We start from the raw sequence: 21,850 nt of genomic DNA on the forward strand, positions 1-21,850 counted from the left end.
TACATGGGGAGTAATTAGTATGAAACAGAACGGGTGTGATAGAACCAATTAAACTAACTAGGAACTCAGACTCCAAAACTGAACATACACGTTACAATCGTCACTGTCCTCAAGAATGTTCAATAATAGATGTCAATGTGGAGAGTTTAGTTGGGTTGGATGATTCATTTTGAGACTTCAGAATAACAGGCAAGATTCCACACAGTGATAATCTCTGCTTTACTGTGTGTTTCAATACAGTTATACCAGCACCTACGCCAAAATCTTTATCTTTATTTATCTACAACTGATTGCCATATTTTCGTTCTCAATCATCCACTTATTGTTTATCAGTTTTTGCTTTCTTTGTTTGTGCTTTTACAATGTTTTCCAGAACTGAATTTACCTGAATTAATCTCAAATGAAAGAATCCTATTCCAGTCATTTGCAATAGAGAAAGTTTTGTTTTTTATTCATTTTAATGGTAAATAATACAATTATTTCATTTATTAATTTGATCACAGCAAATCAGCCTCAATTGTCTTTGACAGTGTCATAAGTGTGACCCTTTTTTGAATGACAATGCTGTTGTCACCAGGAAACAGTGCCAAATGTAAATAGTAATGAGCATTTTGATAAAATCATCCAGTTAAGATAGCAAAATAAACTAAAAGAAATGTAAAAACACTTCCAATATATTTTGCTGTTGATGTCAAAGACTTTGCATACTATGCACCGATTATGATTTTTCATGGCCAATTCCTTCTTGGTTTAAGCCAATTTATTTGTTTATTTGCTCTATACCAAGCAAACTTAAACATAAAATATGAAATGAGAGGGAACCACTGCATTTTAATCACGATCCAAACAAAAATACAAACATGTAGCATGAGCAGTTGTTTTTGATTAGAATTAGATGTTTAATTTCAAGATTTAAAGCAAAAACAGAATGGTCTGACTTTAGATTTGTGAAATTATGCTACATAAGACACTTGCACAAAACAAAAACAGCAGATGGACTAAATGAAAATGCAAATTCACTCTTTGACAGTAGGTGGTGCTTATGGAACAGCAGAGGTTTCTTTCGGTACCGCTGTACACAAAGCAGCGTAAGAGGAAAAGAAAATGTCATTGAAACTTTTCTGAAGACAGTCAGTCGTCATCTCCCCCCATCCCCCCCATCCCCCCCATCCCCCTACCCCGCGCGAACAGTTAGCTTGCTGTGCCTGGTCAGAGACTATTTATATAGAGACATGCCACTTCATCAATCCTTAATACAACTATATAGGAAAAACCTGTAACGCCAAAGATGGCGGTTGTCTGCACATGTCCCGCCCCTCCCGCTGGAAAGCCAATCGTCTGCTTTTAACAGTCAAGCCGGGAAACATTTAAGTCTATCGTCTGGTTCCACTGACGCATGCGCACAGTTGAGGTTTGCGACAGCGCAAAATACGTTACTGTTTGAAAAGGCGGCAGATTTGATATGCAGTGTATGTGTGAGTTTGTGTAATATCAGACATCAGAAGTCTCCCGCAGATTAGTAGCGGCTCCCTGATGCCCGCAAATTAGTTCAAATATCCCGGAAACTAGAGCGAGCGAGCAAGAGCTTGCACATACTGTGCTTCAAACTGTGTAGCGCGCGCACGACCGAGGGAGAGAACCCTTGCGCATGCGTAGTAAACGTATAACCTGTGAGGAAAAAGGCGTTTTAAACCTTATTTTGGGGGAAAGTCATCAAACTTTTTCAGCGATTTTTATCATATTTTACTGCTGTTTCTATACATGCAGTTTTTATGTCCCGGTGACCAGTGAAAGTGCAGTTCTGACTCTCTGCCCATTCATTTAGATAGGAGCCTGGTCTTGTTAGTCCGAAATAGCTGCCCGGAGGCGTTGCCAAGATGGCGGCCGAGTGGCATGACTTGCCTAAAAGGACTTTGGCCTGGTACAGTATTTGCTCTGTGTTGTTCACTTCTTTGCATCTCTGGCCTGTGTTAACGTCCTGTTAATATTTCCACACAAATTACATTTTGGGAAATGGTTGCAATGCAGTTTGCTTGCAAGCCCGCAATAGAGATCGGCCAAAATAAAACTTAAAAACCGGTCGACTGACCATAAATCAGAACCAGACGATTTTTGCTCCAAACACATGATCCGCAAGCGGCCGGTTCCCATTTATGGTCGGTCGACCGGTGCTTCTCTATTGCAAACTCTACAACGGTATTGTGGTACAGATTCTTCAGGGTGCATGACATCTTGAAACACCTAATATTAATTCATTTTATTGTTTGACCATTGATATATATACATATATTTACCTTAGCTTTATATGACTTATTTTTTTTTTTACACTTTGTGTAGGCTATTTTATACTTCTTGTCTTCGTCCTCCCTCGTGCTTAAACTCTTTTCTCTGTACAACAAACATCACACATCGCTCTGTGCTTTTTAAACCAGTGGGAATGAACTTACTCCCTGGCATGCTGTAACTCATGGCAGCCCTATCAACTCCATTGATTTTTGTCTTTTTACTCTGTCTCTTCCTCTTCTCATCATGGCAGTTTCTCATGCGACGGCTCCTCTCACAGATTTTATGTCCGTATCTTCCCTCCCTGTGAATGTGCTGGCAAAGTGCTGTTGATTTTTCGTTCTGCTTAAACTCTTCGGGAGTGTCAGAACAGGGAGAGAGACAAAGCTAGAGAGAAATAGAGACAGAACGAGATTATTCAGCAGACAGAGAGCGAGGGACATTGATTGGTGTGGCATGCTGAGCACAGAAGCAGGCCAAGCCCATGTGAGTCATTTGCTGAGTGGCCCTTTGAACTCAGAGCTATATGGAGGAGCAATGCTATGTTGTTTTAACTGGGTGTACTGGAGCGAAGACAATGTCCAACTGAAGGCAAAGACAGCATAACGCATGAGTTCTACACCTTGTCAAAAACAAAAGGAGATACATCCTTATTTTTAAGTAAAATTGTATTGGTCAGAGCAGAGGTTGTTTTTTCTTATCCCAGGAGGCTTACTGTTGTTCTCAATTGTGTTTCAAGCCTAAATCTTGTCTTATATGTTTGTTGTAAAATCTCTTGAATGGAAACAAGTGAGAGAATTATTGCAGATGCTATCTTTCAGATTTCGGGGTCTTCAAGATTTGACTAGCTCAAATTTAGCTAAAAGTTTAAAATCTATTGAGTAAACTAAAATATGATGTGTATTTCAGTAAATGAATATTTTATATATAAATATATATATATATAAAAGGGCTGCCGATTTAACATTAATTAAAAAAATATGCGTTAATATAATTGAATGCATGCAACACACCCGCAACACACCCGCATCACCCCTGAACTAAGGTTCAGTTCTTCATTCATATAGTTGATTGGTGACGAACATGATGCAACTCACTGCATGATGGTGCCTATAGAATGCTGTTAGAATACCTCTAAAATTCAGGGCAAAAAATGCCCCTGTATGAGTTTTTGTCTCATATTTATTAAGGGTGGGAATCTTTAGGCATCTTTAGGAATCTTTAGAGCTGTGAGTGATTTTTCTCTTTCTCAGTTGTTTGATTATTAATAATGATGACATCATAGACAACGGGATATCTAATAAGCTGCATTCACACTAATGCACATATCTCTTTTGAAATGTAAGATGTGGTTATTTTGTCCGTTTAATCCCTTAAAGTGTAAATTGCAGGTTAACCACCACAACCAATTAATGTGTAAATTAAAGTGCTCAATGTGTATATATGTAAAAATTTCTGTCTTAAAATGCGTTAAAATAACATTTATTGGGGTTTCTTCAAAGGTAGCAGGTTTTTTACCGTAACTGGGTGATGACGTCATAAAAGGGAGCGCGGGCGGTAATGCACTCACTCTGTGTGTGCGGGTTGAGGGAGAATAAAACGATTCGCGGGACTCCCGCAAACTAGAAATATCTATGAATAAAACATAAAAACAAATAAATTTTTATTCATCTGTTGCAGAAAAGCAATAAGAACAACTAAAACAAAATCGAAACGGTTTACAGGCAGAGTTTCTATTTTGAACATGTCTGCAGCGTTGAGCGATGAAGCCAATCACAGACATATGTGTTGATTTCTTGAACGCAATAATGGCCAATCAGAAGCATTTACGATGGACTCCCCTCACCGCTCAAAACGGACTTTTTGTTCAGTGCTGAATTCTGTATGCTGGCAAATCCTCTAATTATAACAAACAAAGAGTATATATTATGAAAGATTCATTGATAATAACTGAGATGTGTGAGATCGCGATGAACTGATGTCAGCTTTTTAGGAATTATTATGGGAGCGCACTTTGCGTGCAGTCATGCCAGACTATGCATGCAGTAGCCCGCTTGCTTTTATGTTATAACAGTGATCAGGAGCATGTATGCTGATGTGTATGGTGGCGACACGTAGGCTAACTTGAAAGTATTTGGAGGTACAGAAAAAAAGTCTTTTTGCGGGTGGGAGCGGGACAAAACATAAATGTTGTGGGCGGGAGAAAGTAATATAGAAAGTAGTTGAGAACGTCAGTTATAACGACCCACGTATTAAAAAATAGCCGGGTTTAAACCGGGCTCATAATTACAGTTAATGTGTCGGGCAGGGCCGGACCGGGCTCGGACACAGCGGGCTCGGGTAGGGTCTTGCTTGATTTTTTTGGGCCCGATCTAAGCTCTACCTCGGGTAAGTTATGCTAACACTTACAGGCACGAATCAGCCGTTTGTCCTTGGGGAACTTGTGGAGCCTCTCCCCAGTTTTTGATGTATTCGTACATCCCACACAAACACAATAGTTAACCATTTTTGCTAGCTAGGTCTCCAATATAACGTAACTCCAGGCCTGGAGCATAGACAGTAAAAGCTTGGAGTACCTTTTATGACGTCACGCCCAGCCTAGTGGAAAGCAGGGGGTGTGCTTAAAACCACTGTAAAACGCACCAACTTTTCATATTATATTCAGCATTTTGGTATAAAAAACATAAAAAAAACAATGGTGGGCGGTTCTTATCTTTATGTTTAGTAAGCACATTGCATTATCTTCGTGAAAAATTTTACCTGCAATTTACACTTTAAGACATAACTGACCGTGTTTACATTAATTTCGGGTCATACGCATTTTGAGATGCAGGTAAACCACTACACAGCCGCATGCGCGAGCGCTCTTCACAAAGCGCACATCAGCATTTGAAATTGAAAGCAACTTTCTGTCAGTGAGTTTTTTATTTTTAATATAGAAGCCCACAGCATTCCAAACGACATAAATGATGCCTTTGTAGAATATTTGTAAGGAAAATACCGGCGGGCGAGACTGCACGCTGTAGCTAAGTGTAACATCGGGTAACTGTTAAAGCACGCATTTCTCGCAGCACATATCCTGTGCAATTAAGCCCACGAATGTCCTTGTCATTTGTTTCAACCTTTCTGAACTTTATGAAAGATTATTTTATTGATGTTCGAGTGGTGTGTGTGTGTGTGTGTGTGTGTGTGTGTGTGTGTGTGTGTGTGTGTGTGTGTGTGAGGAATTGGAAGCAAGCAGAATGGTTGTTTCTAAAGCGTACGCAGTATCATCTGGTTAAAAACTATAAGCTCAGAATCGATCCAGAATCGTTGGAGAGAGAATCGTGATCGATTGATTTTTTTTTTTACCTCCCACTAATATTTATATCAAATTTATAGTTAAGCAATATCAAATGAGTAACGAGCGTAGTATATATTTTACACGCAATATTGTTTAAATTTTTGCTAAATTTTTACAAAACGAAAATATTACCTATAAGGCCGTGTGTCCACCATCGTGTTTTTTCACGCGCCTGGCATATGTTTTCAATTGTTTTCAATGGGAGCGCCGCCTTTTTTAAACGCCATGAGCGTGGCGCTGAGCAGTTTTTTCACGCTGAAGCCCGGCGTTTTTTACTGGTCGCCTAGAGTTGAAAAATGTTCAACTCTGGGTAAAACCAGAGCCGTTAAATATGAGAGTTGCGACACTCTTTGATCTCGCCGCCACGCGGTCACGTGGTTCAGTGTTGCCAGCGCCTTTGTCGCTATTTTTAGCGACTTTTCGGACAAACCTCAGTAACCTCCAAATGTTGCCAGTACTGCGAGCGCGAGGTCTTGCTTTCTCCCTGTCGTCACTCTAGCTGTGTCTACCGTTCAGTGAATGGCTGAGAGGAGCGCACGGCCGCTGACAGACGCGAATGAGCAGTGTTTTTCCACGGACTTATCACTTATCTGCTTTTCTTTTGTTTTATATTTAAAGAATTTTGTTTGACCATTTTAATTTTATTTATTTTCTTGTGCTTATTACTTGTAACACTCACTATCACAGAGCTTAGTTCATCCGGTTCCCTAACTCTCTCAATTCAGATAATGTTCCACATAGGCCTATAAAAATGTAATCATTCACTATATTATAGCTACTCATTCTATTGTCTGACAACAAAAAAATAGGAAATGAGAACAGCTTTATTTGACATTCGGCTATATTATATTAAATAGAGCATTAATTTAGAAGAGAGGAAACGCACTAGGCTGACAGAACGCAAGTAGGCCTACGATGCAATGACGTCATTAATATGCTAAGTGACGTATGACGTCATCTAGCGACATTTAGCGACTTTTAGGGAAGGCCTTAGCTACTTTCCTTTGAAAATAGTTGGCAACACGTTTGTGTAGCTCTCAATAGTTCCAAACAGAGCCGCGCTGTCAACCAGTTTGAATGATTTTAAGCGGGACAGACAGCAGCAGCTATATTTGAAGCAATTATTGGTAAATATCAGGGGCGTAGAATTTAGTAGGGACGGGACGTGTCCCTACCAATATCCAGTGACACTAATTTGTCCCTAGCAATAATTTCGATAAAAAAATTAAATATATTTATATATATATACACTGTTGCCCGGTTGGGTCTTGTGGTTTTTATGTATTTCTTATTTTATTTAACCAGGACACATCTCATTTAGATTAAAATCTCTTAAAAAGGCATTCTGAGAAAAATGCGCAAATCCTGGAACACAAACGGTTAATAGATCTAGGTCCCGCCTGCTTAACACACATCGCTAAACTGATTGGCTTTGTGTTTTCTTTCTAACTTGTGAGAGGCTGTAGTTACATTTGGTTGTGCGAAGCGGCAAAGCTCCTCCGAAGGAAATCTAGATGCGGTAAACTAGGGAGTAATCTACAGTTCTGTGCACAACAATACGGGGCAAATAGCGTCAAATAATCTTTAGTGTGTGTGTGTGTGCGCGCGCAAAGAACACTGAAACTTAGTAAAAACATCACTTAGTATGATTTATAAGCCGGTGTCCAAAAAAGGAAAAAAAGAAAAGAAAGAAAATCCCCACAAGGACAAGATTTAAATGTTTGAAATTTTGGACAACATTCTTCAAAATATCTTGTGTTCAGTAGAAGAAGGAAATTCATAAGGGTTTGAAACTTGTAGGAGAGTAAATTATGACAGAATTTTAATTTTTGGGTGAACTATCACTTTAATGACAGATGCAGACATGTGTTTGGCTTCTTCAAAAAGCAAGGAACAAGACTGTATTGCACTATTGCACTGCACTATGAACGGAGTAAAGTTAAGTCTCTGTTAAACTCCCTTCTTGTCTTTAATAGTTACCATAACATTACAGAATTCATTTACGTACTGTTAAGGTCAATATAGACTAAAACCCTTAATATTATCCTTATTAATCCTATTCATTTCCTGATTCCTCAGCTTCTGGGAATGTCCCCACCAATTTCAAAACCAAACCTACGCCCTTGGTAAATATTGACGCATAATGGACATTGATTATTATGTTGATGCTTACTTTAAATACATATAATAGCATTTTTTTTCTGGGGAGACAGAAACACATCATTAATACGTTTTTGTGTTTAATTTTGGAGGGAAATGGACTGCTCCCATAACATAGAATGCATTAACAGCAACGACTATATTTGCAGCAATGTTCGGTAAAATTTTAACTTCATAAAATGAAACTGGAGAGATAGTTAATGAGTTAATTAACTATGTTCCATAACATGTAAGTTTTTAACATACGATCCATAACTGTTAACGGGATTCATTTCAGTTTGGCTAATGTACCCCTTCATCCTTCCCTAATCATAGACTAACCCATACACATAATATATTGTGAATGGATATATACTATATATATATATATATATATATATATATATATATATATATATATATATGCATGTATATACGTACGTTTGAATGCATGTGTATTTATGTATATGTATTACACAAACACACATTTTGACATATATGCATATATACACACATAACCCTAACCAATTTAAATAAATGAATTGTGTGTGTATGTATATATATATTTAATATTATATATATATATATATAAAATATTATTATTAATAATATTATATATTATATACATCAGGTTACCGTAAGTTAGCTAACGTTAGTGTGTTGGTCACGTAAGCTATAGCTGCAATTAACCTATTATCTTCCAATAAACATTAACTAAAACTGGCTACATAAAATATAACTACTGACTAGATTCACGAGAGGTCGGCTAATGTGTGTAAAAGTAAAAAAAAATACAGTAATTTCATTAATTTACCAGCGAGCGTACTTCGGAAACACTAATAATGAATTGGGTTCCATGCTGGAACTATCAGTGTTTGGAACTATTGGCCGCTCCACGACACACGTTACTTCCGTATTCCAAAGATCCTATGGCGGTCTATGGGAGTGTCGCAACTCTGTTTTTCAACGGATCTGGGTAAAACGCAGCGCTCATCACTGTCACTTTTTACCCAGCCGTCCAATCACAGTGGAGGAGGGGCGGGGCTAATACCACACCGACCAACTGTCACAACATTCTTTCTGTACAACGACATCAACCAGCAGAGCAAACCGAACAAAATGGATGGTATATCATTTTTTAGTATGAAACAAATTATCTGCGAAATCAGTTACAAGTAAACTGTGCTGCGGATATTCTGTATCATAGCAACAAAACGTCTCAACGCTGCGCTGCCAAAACGCTCTCATGCGCCCACAGCTAGGCGTTTTCAGCAGAGCGTCTAGCGTTTTCAGCTGGCTAAAAACGCTTTGGTGGACACACGGCCTAAAGCCAGCTAGGCCTACGTCTCTGAGCAACACACAGACAGTGGTGTTTCATTTGCAATGAATCCGCGTTTTGAGTGAATCAATCGGGTGAAGCAATGATTCAATGGCCCATTCATAAAGAGAGCCATAGTTGTGTTCAACTTGAAGCGACAATACACCTATCGGTGAATGACATCAAAGTACCATGAGAGAGATTAGACTGCAGACCTTTCGAAACGCTCTCTGCGTTCTTTGATGTCATACACCAATCGGTCTGCACAAGTTGAACTTACCTTTCTTATTTAGAGTATCATTTCACTAAAAAAATGATTTCATATTTTGGTGATAGTTTGCCCCAAAATGAAAATTCTGTTTATTTACATTTAATCATTTAGCAGATGCTTTTATCCAAAAAGAAAGGTTTTTTTTATCCAAAGAAGGACTTACAAATGAAATATTGAGTCAAATGTTGGCGAAATAGATGTGTCTTTAGCAGTTTCTTCCTTGAAAATGTTCTGCAGGAAATGCAAACAACAAACCACAAAAATTGTCTAAACAAGATGTTAGAGTGGAGAAAAAGAGTCAGTTGCACTGTTAGTATCTAGTGATGAGAGCTGATTAGGGAGAGGAAGTGTGGATGAGACCAAAGGGGATAGGCGGGAGGGTGAAAGTGAGCGTAGGTTACGTCGAAAGATGACCTGTGGAGGAGTGAGTGTTGTGTCCTGAGCCAGGTTGAGGTTAAGAGTGAGGAGGAAGTGATCTGAGGTGTCCATTTATTTTACATGCTTTTAGTTTACATTTACACACCCTTGTGTCAATTCAAACCTGTATGACTTTCTTTTTTTTTTGGGTGGAACATGAAAGAATATATTTTGAAGAATGTTGGTAACCAAACTGTTTTGGTCTATAAATATATCTAAATAGCAATTCAGATGCAGCTTCTGAAAAAAATCATGACCTTTGTAGCCTAAAAGTTTGTGTAATAAATTCTATGTTAAATGAAATAAAATATTGAAAATATATTAAATATATGGTATTATTGGCTAGAATGAAAATGATGGATGAACGCTCTAGAGGAGACACATGTGAGACTTCTGGAGAAGCAGGACTTAAGCAAAAGTCTTCATGTTCTCACCATTTCCTCTCTAGGAGAAACAATTGAGATATTATAGGCACACAGGCTCTGTTGTCATTGGTCTGTTTGCAGAGACCTTGTAGTAAAAATATAATAAATAATGCTTGACATGAGTCGATAACCTTAAGTCAGCTTAGAGACGTTATTAAATCTGTTTTTCTCTCTGTCTTACTCTATAGATAACTCCGGTTGACAGGTCATCAGTTGCTCATCCGTGTGCACCAGTCATCTCACCACAGCAGAGCTACTCCGACCGGTGGCACGGCACGCACCTCACCTTCACACTGCCCTCGTCCTTGCACCCTCCCTTGTTTCGCCAATTCTCATCAGGGACACCAATTCACCATCTGCTCGTAAAGGAAAACAATATGAACATGCCAGATCATACCATCTCTTTCTCATACCTCACCTGAGGACAATCAGCTTGGTTCCTTCAGCTCGCCGCAAGCGCTCTGATCAGCGAGATGGGAGACTGGGTGTGTCTGAGCCCAGCCGAATTCTCCCAGCTGCAGCAGTACAGTGAGTGTGAGTATCTGAGCACAAGAAGCCTCTCCTCTGACCTCTGGCGGGTTGATTGGAATTGATTTTGGGGCTGCTAGGTGGATAAGAATGGATGGGAAGTTTTATCGGTCCATTTAGTTGGTTCTTGGCCATGCTTTTCGATAACTGTACGACTTAGCTCCATTGTTTAAGCTGATGCTTTGCTCAATATATTATTTTGGAAGATGCTTACACAATCTGAGGCCGACAAACTGGACTTTTAGGAAGCAATGCTGGGAATGTAGGCTGTATTGACGTAACACATCAATTTGCTGCCAGTGCTCTCTGCGTCGGTATTGATTAACAACGTTTAATGCAGTTATTGATGCAGACCACTTTATAAGCTAAACAAGCCTATGAAATTTTAAAGTGATGGTCTTGCTTATCATTTCACATTTTTTTTATTTTGCAAGGGATCTGTGATATGACCGTTTTGAGGGAGTATTGAGTGGTTATATTGATTTGATTGAGGAAAAAAGTGAAATCGGATGCTAAAGCAGGATCAGATATTAATTCAGCGTGTTTCTATTATTATAAGGGCTTTCGGTAAGTCTGACTCATCTCTTATTGTAGGACTGGCTGTGCCAGCACATATGCATGTGTAATGAGGAGGACTATGCTTCATCTGGTCAATAAGGACCTGCCCGTTTGTCATTCTCGCTAACAACTCCAGGGGAAGCCTTACTTGCATTAGCGTTGATGATATTTTGAATGTTTTCTTTACAAAGTTAATTGTGCATATTGTGTAATTGGCAGATATCAAAGCAGGTGGTTGACTTTAGGCTAGATCTCAAGTGGCAAGAACAACATTAGAGTGTGAATGCAAGAAGGCAAACATATTTTATTATACAAGTATATATAAATTTAGCTGGCAAGTTGGCTAATTGTGATTGGCAGTTTACCATTCAAGATTGAGGATGGAACAGCCACGCTGGTGTACATAGGACAATGGATTGTGGGTAGCAGGAGTCAACACCATTAGCTGCACTGCTGCCAGAAACAGTGGTGTTGGTTTGATGCTGGAAGCGTAGAGATCAGTGCGAAAGTGTATTTCAGAAAGTCTTCTCTTTATAGAAGATAGAGAAAGAGTATGTCATATTCTTCACATTCTGACGGTCTTTATTATTTTCCAAAAGCATGAACATTTACTCTGCTTTTTAAAAATATAAAACAGACTGTATGTTATATTTGTTGTATTACAACTCTCAGCTCGGAATATTGTACATGCTCCTTTTAGGTGTTTTTATGGACATTATTCAAGCTCATTAATTATTTTATTATTTATTATTATGTTTTTATCTTTATTAAAATACAAAATATAAAAACTAATAGATACTTTACAAATATAATACATAAAAACAAAACAATTCAAAGGAAGAATGGTAAAATAATGAATTATTCTGTGTCTGTGTGGTCTATGGGCACTTTATTAAGTTATAATACAGGATATTTTAAGAGTTTATGGCAGGTCCATCGGAGGCTCCCATATCTCCAAGAAGGTTGGAATATCACAAGCTTGTTTCTTGATAATTGGGCCCTTCATCGGTTACATTTTTAAAAAGAATTATGTACACCACAGTCGACTATTACCTCAGCTGATATGTTTGTTTTGTTTTCTAGTAAATAAAACAAAAAACTAACTTTTTTAATTCTCTTTTTTGATTCAGTTTTAATATAATTTACATAATACATTTTCTCAATTATAAAAACATTATTTAGACAATGTTAATAAAATAATATTCATAAGACAGCAAACTGTACATACTAAACCTCTAAAGCCACTGTTGTTGTGTGATTATCTGCACGGCCTGGGTAATATGAATTTCAAAGAGACCTTTGTGCCATTTTAAGAGCTTACCTGTAGAATTACCATGAAATTTCCAAAAGGAGCATCTATCTATGCTTTGTGAGGTTAATTGGCTTGTAGGAGGCTGGTAATAAATCTAAAATACTCATAAAGTCAGGAAATTCACATTTCTTTTGTTTGGGGCGATCCCCTGGTAACAGATTTGTTTAAAAACCCTTGAGGAAGAGTGACGACTGAATAATCAGTCAGAAGTGCTCTCAGCCTGGAATCATATTTACGGTATAATGCCTTTAAAAATAGCACATGCATTATGTGGAGTATATTTTGGATACTGGACACATTTCCATTAAGAATTCAGTAGGTGTGAGATGAGGCATTAATCTTAAACTTTACATATCACAGATGAATTGCCAGGCCTGTCTGGCTGTAGCACAGATTTGAGCATTACCAGTAAAGATGTAATGGTATGAAAATATCATATCACGATTGTATTGACTGAAATGATCACTGTTATCGGTATTAAAACTGTATTGTTAAAATACGATAGAAATGTTCAAAAAGTACTGATACACACACTGAAATCAGTTTTATATCGAAAACCAACAAACAAATAAAATGAACAGCGCTATGCAATTTTTGTTTGCATAAACATTAAAATAATAACATTAAGAACGACAGCCAGATTGTAAATAGCTAGACAAAAAAATTTGCTTGGGTGACTTAAAAAATAACATGCACAAAATGTTTAATTGAATTTTTTAATAAAAGGTTACAAAATGATAAACCTCACATTTTAGCCTTTAAACCGTTTTTAAAGGTGCAGTGTGTAACATTTTTGAGTATTTATTAACAGAAATGCAATATGACATCCATAACTATGTGTTCAGTGGTGTATAAAGAACTTACTTAATAAACCGTAATGTTTTTATTACCTTAGAATGAGGCATTTATATCTACATAGGCGCGGGAATCCCCTTCTATGAAGGTCGCCATATTGTGACGTCATGTTTCTACAGTAGCCGAACGCGAACAAACAGCTCTACAGAGCGCGTTTCGTCACTACCTTGGAAGAGAAGCCGCAGGAAGCTAGAAGAAGCTAGTCATAAACACCGTGAGTAGTGACTTTTCCCTTGTCAGTGGTGTAAATATGTAGTTGGATTGTTTCATGTAACTTAATTCTTCTCCCTGGCTGTGTTATGGCTTTGCTATGTGGGGATAAATGTGCTGGTTAAGTTCGTGAGACAGCTGATTAGTAGGCTACTCTTGTCATTGACCGTAAAACAGTTACAGGAATCACCAACCCGTCGATCTTGGAAGCATTTTAAGGGCCCGTTCACATATCGCGTCTTTTGGGCGCTCAAGTTCATTATTTCAAATGGAGGCGCGCGGTTTGCGCGCTCATAATGGAAGCGACGCGCTCGTTTTTTCCAGGCGCGTCCGCGCCGCATCGAGATAAAAACATCTCAACTTTTCAGAATGCCGCAAGCGCACCATAAGCGCACAGTAGGTCACGTGACAAGAACCAACCGGAGCGCAACCGCCCTAGCGTTTTGAAAAAAAAGAATGCGGCGCGCCCAGCGTTTTCTACGCGTTTTTAGGCGCGATATGTGAACGCAGCCTAAGTCGATCGAGTTTCCAAAATCAGAGTTAAAAGCCTATTGTGTGTAGTAAGTGTGTCTAGGGGATGCGGAGGCGCGCGCGCTGTTACAATCACGTCATTTTTGCCGCACGCACCTTTGGGCTCATGCGGACGCGTCGAGTTTAAACAAGGCTTTACGCTTTAACCAGCTCAGCCACAGTAACAGCTCATATTAGCCAGCTAAACTTTTACTACCCTGTTAGAAAAAATATATAGTTGCATAGTTTCATGTGGTTCTTCTCCCTCGCTGTATTATGGGTTTGCTATGTGGGGAGAATGTGCTGGTTACGTTCGTGAGACAATCAGCTGATTACTATTATTATATTATGTATTAAGACCCTTGATCCTCACCTGAAACTTTATCCATGATGTGGTTTATAATGGACTGTGGTACAGAAACTTGGTTTACGCTGGCTATTCTGTATGGAGCTAATAATATGACAAAATGATTTGAATTTGAATTGTGTAAATTTGAATTATTTGCAAGTGTAATCTAACAAAACTGAATTTTAAATAGTTCTGAATTTGAATTTTTTTGGAACGAATATTTAACATCTGAAATTTAACAAACTGAAAGGTTTTTATGGCTGAATTTTATAGACATGTATTTTCAAACAGCTAGTTTTTGTGTTTGAATTCAAATACTGCAAAATTTCAGTTTAAAAAAATACGGATTCAAGTTTTCAAGATGAAGAAATTCGGAACGTCAAATTCAGTTTTCTAAAATTCAATGTCAAAAATTCAATGTCAAATTCAGGTCTTACAGAAAGTAGGTCACAGGGAAGAGTAGATGATCTCGGAAAAGTCGAACAGAGCATTTTGGCCAATTAGGGACTGCAGAAGTTTTCCAGTGCGAATGTGGTGGTTCAAGAGATTGCCGCTCTCTGACTCTGATCATGAATCGCCCGGAGGTAAGTTAAACAAGAATGATTTTGTGTTTGTTAGGTTAGCGTTCTCAGCACGTGATACATTTGTCTAAGCGGTCTCTGGTGTTTGTTTTAAAGTATATTTTGTGTAATATTTTGTGTAAAATTGATTAGAACGCCACCGTGTCTACTACACAGACAGGACGCGAGCGGCGCGAGCAAAACAAAAATGTATTAGTGCAACTTTCATTAAGTAAAATCACCAAAAGCCTTCAACCAAACTGAGATGACCCAGTTTTATACATAATGCCAACATAATGCAATTGTCCTTTCAATATTAAAGTCTTCTCTACTGACTGATGACTGACTCAGTAATAAAGACTGTCTTTGCCGCCATCTAACTTTACAGGCGAAATATTTTAACTTATGCTGCTGCTCACGGCCAGGGACTATTTTTTTTCCAGCGGAAGGTTGAAGGCTTTTGGTGATTTTACTTAATGAAAGTTGCACTAATACATTTTTGTTTTGCTTTATTATGATTATTGAGTGGCAATCGCTTTAGAAAAGCAATACACGGTACTCAAGGCTAGTGCTGTCTTGTGAATAAGTCACGTCTGAAGGGGTTGCACTTGCAAGCACTCTGGTTCGCGTCGTATTCACGATACAGCACCATAGCACACCCTCTCGTACCTTATGGTTACATGTACGACGCAATCTAGACGCTAACCTAGACCTAGACGCTAACGCTAACCTAACAAACACAAAATCATTCATGTTTAACTTACCTCCGGGCGATTCATTATCAGAGTCAGAGAGCGGCAACCTCTTGAACCACCACGTTCGCACTGGAAAACTTCTGCAGTCCCTAATTGGCCAAAATGCTCTGTTCGACTTTTCCGAGATCATCTACTCTTCCCTGTGACCTACTTTCTGTAAGACCTGAATTTTTGACATTGAATTTTTGACATTGAATTTTAGAAAACTGAATTTGACGTTCCGAATTTCTTCATCTTGAAAACTTGAATCCGTATTTTTTTAAACTGAAATTTTGCAGTATTTGAATTCAAACACAAAAACTAGCTGTTTGAAAATACATGTCTATAAAATTCAGCCATAAAAACCTTTCAGTTTGTTAAATTTCAGATGTTCAATATTCGTTCCAAAAAAATTCAAATTCAGAACTATTTAAAATTCAGTTTTGTTAGATTACACTTGCAAATAATTCAAATTTACACAATTCAAATTCAAATAATTTTGTCATATTATTAGCTCCATAATTCTCTGCTGTCTCAGACTACGATGTTTGTCCCGTTTTAGCCACCGTAGCTTCTTCGAAGGGGAGGGGTGAGCGGTGGGCTGAGCCCTTAGTGTAAACTCGCAACCGAACCGCTAGATGTCGCTAAAAATCACACACTGGACCTTTTAAGATGAGGGATGAAAAACGATAATAGGTATTTTATCTGCTCCGTGAATAATCCTAGATACCTTATTATCTGAATTTCTGAGATTTTTTGAATGTATTTTACCATTTTTCCATCAACCGGATAAAGTTTACAACAGTTTGCTTTGGTTTTTACATTGGTCTGAACAAAAATGGTAGACAGGCCCGAATGAAAATTTAAATTTGGTAACACTTTATTTTACAGTGTCCTTGTTACATATGTTACATGTACTTACCATAGTAATAGCAGTAAATGATTTATAATTACATGCAACTAACCCTCAACCAAACCCTAATCCTACCCTCACCCTATAGTAAGTACATGTTGTTAATTAATATTGCCTGGTACTTAAATATATAATTACACTGTAACAATAACACCTAAAAATAAAGTGTAACTGTAAATTCATTCTCTGTCAGTTGTTGTTGCTAATTGAACAGCAGAAATAGAGCCATTTCCCCGATAAACGCTGTACAAAAGCAGTGCTGCACTTATAAACACTAATTTATTAGGCATTAAGACCTATTTACACCAAGAATGAGAACTATAAAAATAACTATATTAGCAATATCACTCTGTTTACTATAAACGTGCGCTGCAGTTATCTGATCTGCCGCTCAGGGATTTCATGGTTTGTCGTCAAACCAGTTACTGTTTCATCCCTAATTATGAGTGAATTAATTATGAAACTCTGTTTACTGGTTCTGTCATACAACTCAGGCTGTCCTCAAGAGGAGACAGTATGTTCTTGCCACTGAGTAATGTGTAGGCTCAGCTAGGTGCTAAGGACTTTATTGTTTTGATTCAGTGGTGTTAATAATCAGTGGAATACATTTGTCATCTCTGCAAAATGAGCTGCTAATTGAAACTCCAGTCACAGCAATAAGATCCCCCACTATTAAAACACCCAGACATACAGATCTGTTAGTAAGATGATGTGTTCGCTGCCCACAGAAGCCCCAAGCTGTTTGGAGTTTGGTGTCAGTCTTTATAGTCAGTGATGAGTCTTGTTTAACAGTGTCAGAGTCAGTTTGTCTCAGTCCAAAGACCAGAGATTTATTGGCCCTGTGTGTTTGACCTCTGACATCACACTTCATGTTCTGAATTATGATCTGAAACTATAACAGCTTGTAAACCTCTGATTGATAATAAAAGTGTGATGTCAATCTTTCCGACCACAGATATCACCAGACATGCTTTATTCTGAGTTGCACATCTTGAGGGAAGACTCATTTTGCTCAGATTAAGTAGTGGGTGCAGTTTTGTTTTCAGTCATGAGGGTCTGTCTGTCACATTCCCTGCTGCCTGTTTTCCCCTTAACCACTGAGTTGCTATATACCGACTCACCTCAAACTACTGCTTATGATTTGAATATTGGAATTTATTTGTATCCATTTACACAGATAGTTCACCCAAAATTATAGATAGTAATGTCATTATGTACTCACCATCATGTTGCTCCAAACCGGTATGTTATTGATTCCATGAAACATGGAAGTAGAAATCTTTAAACTCTTTTCTGTACAATAACAGAATTAGTGACTGCTGTCAACCTCCAAAAAAAATATTAGTAGTCTGTATTTCAAGATGTCATATGTTTGAGAAACAAAATCTTTTTTAGGTGAACTGTCGCTGCAAGCCACATCAAATGGTGGCTTAATGGTGGTTTATTATTTTTTCCATACTAGTATAATATGTTTTAATATTTTGAATTATTGTTCATTTTTATATTTTCAGTTAGTATTAATAATTTTGTCATGTGTCTTTTTTCATTTTTATTAGGTTTAGTTTTTTTTATATTCTATAGTTTTCATTTATTTTTATTTCAGTTTTAGTAATTTTATTACTTTACTGTTATTACAGGCTCATTTCTCCTGTCCTAATGCTAATACGCTTTGGTGACATTTTCTGCTCAGCTATTATCTCTGCTTAATTAGCCTATTTTGTCAGATTGTAGCATACTTCTAATGTTCCCAATATTATATACCAAATGCAAGAATGTAAGGCCCCTTTTTCAAAATGTTATGGATAATGATGCATGTAGTTTAAGTTTCAAGCACATTTCTGTTGGGTTTGGATATAGCTTTGTTGTGACTAATGAAATATGAATGCAGATGTTTTGATGAAACACACAAGGTTGCATTATTCACAAATGTTTTTCTGCTTGTAATGCTGCTAAATTGCAAGATAATTTGCTAATGAAAGGGCCTCATTTAAAGGATATGTACTAAGACATCAGCTGTTGGGAGCTAAATCATCTAGCAAACAGTAACAGAGTTACAGCTTGCCAGTAAAGCATGCTTTGTTGATTTGTGATATGCTAATGATATAGTATAATCAAGTTTATCAAAATAATATTACTAAGTGAATATTCATAGATAAATTAATTTATTAATCTTTTTTGAGTGGAAGACAGCACACAAAGTGTCAGCTTTTAAGTGACCTTTAATTTGTTAGCATCTAATGTCTAGCATTAAAGACAAATCCAGCTTGTTTCTGCCTCCAGCAAGTGCAGTCAATTGTTTATAAACTGTCTTAAGAGTTACCAAGTTGCATTTGGTTAGATCAAAGACGTTTCCTCCTCTTTACATACTTTTTTTTTTTTTTTTTTTTTTTTACAAACCACTTTTAGAATTTAGAAGATGTTTAGCTCTTTTTTTTGTTGTATAATATAGAATCACTACCGTTCAAAAGTTTGGGATTTGTTAGGTTTATTAATTTTTTGACGTCTCTTATGCTCACCAAGGCTGCATTTTTTTAGATCAAAAACACAGTATAACATTAGTTATGTAAAATATTATTCTAATTTAAAATAAAAGTTTTCTATTTGAATATATTTTTTTAAATAATTTATTCCTATGATGCAAAGCTGAATTTTACCATCATTACTCCAGTCTTCAGTGTCACATGATCCTTCAGAAATCATTCTAATATGCTGATTTGCTTCTTGTTCTGTACGTACACACCGCCGCCGACTTGAGCTGCAAAGAAGCTCTGGCCGCCCTGTTAGGACGCTTGTCAAAACCAATCTGAAAAGAAAAGTGTTTTATTTTTATATCGGATATCATGGTTATTCCAAATAAAATACCTGTGGGGACTAAAATTGTGTTTATAAATCAAGTGCCAGGCCAGAAGCACCTGCCTGTGGAAATTTGACAATTTGATGGGCAATTTAGAGATATTATAATTGCATACTAATAGAAAGGGGAGACTGCCAACTTTAGAAAAAATATAATTTGGAATAGCATTCCATATGGAATCAGAATCATTCAAGAACTGCCTCAACCAATTGATCTTAAACGTATTGTTCAGAGAAGCAAAATCAAGAAAGTTAAAACCGCCCTGTTCAAAGCTATTTATGACAACTGATTTTTTAATGTAATGTCTCTTGTGTTTCCATAAAAAATCAAAAAGCATTCTATCAACCTCTACACAAATTGTCTTGTCCACATGTAAAGAAAGAGCAGGGTAGGTCAATCTAGAAACACCCTCCGCTTTGGCGAGGAGGGCTCTTCCTCGTAAAGACAAGTCTCTTTGGAGCCAGGAATTTAACTTTTTCTTAGCTTTAGTAATTACTGGATCAAAGTTTAACTTTCCTCTCGCATTGACATCTTTACAAATTGTAATACCCAAATAATTCACTTGAGACTTTACAGGAATATTATGCAGGAATGGAAGAGAACAAGACTTTAAGGGAAGGAGTTCACATTTATCTAAATTCAAAGATAGACCAGAAGCTTTTGAGAACACTTTAATAAGATCAAGGGCAATGGGGATCTGTAAGTCGTTTTTTAAAAAGAGTGTGGTATCATCAGCTAATTGAGTTATGATAATCTGTTAACTGCTATATTAATGTTACGATTTGCGTGGAAGCAAAGGCGGAAGTCGGATCTAGATGCAGCAGTAGACTTTAATTATCACAGACTAGGGTAACTTAGATCTCAGAGAAACTCGAGGAGCGTACACATACAGGCAATCACATACATTCAATAACTGACCATGAACAAAAGAGCAGACAGGATTAAAATACACAGACGGGATGAGGGAACAAGACACAGCTGGGGCAAATCAGAACACAGGTGAATAAGCTGAACACTAACAAGGAGCGGGAAAACTGGGAACAGGACTGAACCAAATACACAATGACGGGGAAAACTCAGGGAAACAGATACAGAACAGACATAACTATAACAATTAATCCCTTGCAATTGACTATTCAACAGGGAAGTAGTACGGAGTTGAGCAGCCATCAAGAACAGATAAGGTGATACCGGGCAACCCTGGCGCACCCCTCTAAACACATTAAATCTTGGAGAAGTACCAGCTTTCAGATTAATTGAGCAGTTTCCATTTTTGTATAACGTTCGGACAGTTTTGCAAAAGAAATCACCAAAACCAAATTTATATAGGGACTGTAAAATAAATTAATGTTCAAGGGAATCAAAGGCTTTATAAAAATCTAAAAAAAGAATAAAACTTTCATCTCTAATCAGTTCATCATAGTCCAACAAATCTAAAACAATGCGTATATTGTTAGCAATATGCCTTTTTGGGATGAAGCCAGATTGAGTTTCGTCTATTATTGAGTCCAGAACCCGTTTAAGTCTTTTGGCCAGTAACAAAGCTAATATCTTATAATCACAGTTTAATAAACAGATTGGACGCCAATTGTCAATCAAAAGAATGTCTTTCTTAGGTTTAGGTATTAAAGTAAGTAATCCCTGAGATAAGGTAGGCGGAAGTGTCTCAGACGCAATACTCTCCAAAAAAGTTTTAAGCAGGAAAGGTGCTAACTCAACAGCAAAACTTTTATACAATTCGGCTGTCAGCCCATCTGTGCCCGGAGACTTATTGTTCTTTAAAGCTTCAATAGACTCAATTATTTCATTGATGGATATATCACTATCGCAGATGTTCTTATCTTCATTAGATATTGTCCTAATATCTTTCAAAGACTGGAAAAAAGACAAAGCTGAGTCTTTGCAATATTTAGAGTTATAAAGATTTGAATAGAAGTTTGCACAAAATGTGCCGATTTCCTTAGGATCAGAAATAACTGTGCCATTTAAATTTAAAGAGTTAATAGTTAAATTTCTAAAATAATTTTTTTCCATTCTGAAGAAATATGCTGTACTTTGTTCTCCTTGCTCTAGCCATCTTCTTCTAGAGCGAATAAAAGCGCCCTCTGCCTTATTCTTATAAACTGAGTCTAACTGAGTTTGCAGATCAATAAATTCTGACAATTCAGTTTCTGACAAACCATCCTGCATTTTCCCAGAGAGAGACATTATTTTAGAAATGACAGTCTCCTCTTCAAGTCTTTTACGTTTAGCTAGAAGACTGCCAAAATT

General features: G+C 37.3%; 1 protein-coding gene across 4 annotated transcripts in view; it reads left to right on the plus strand.

Annotated features, from left to right (window-relative positions):
- The window catches only part of LOC130085888 (diacylglycerol kinase gamma), a 203,275-nt gene that overhangs the window by 69,178 nt on the left and 112,247 nt on the right, over positions 1–21,850 (plus strand). For all 4 annotated transcript variants that reach the window (XM_056251876.1, XM_056251875.1, XM_056251877.1 and 1 more), the window contains exon 2: positions 10,385–10,730. In XM_056251876.1, coding sequence (XP_056107851.1) covers positions 10,670–10,730 — 61 coding nt within the window. In that variant the 5' untranslated portion in view covers positions 10,385–10,669. The remainder of the gene's footprint in view (positions 1–10,384; positions 10,731–21,850) is intronic.

The sequence above is a fragment of the Rhinichthys klamathensis genome, unplaced genomic scaffold (genome assembly GCF_029890125.1).
Source record: "Rhinichthys klamathensis goyatoka isolate OS25496 unplaced genomic scaffold, OSU_Roscu_1.1 h1tg000090l_1, whole genome shotgun sequence".
Classification (NCBI taxonomy): domain Eukaryota; kingdom Metazoa; phylum Chordata; class Actinopteri; order Cypriniformes; family Leuciscidae; genus Rhinichthys; species Rhinichthys klamathensis.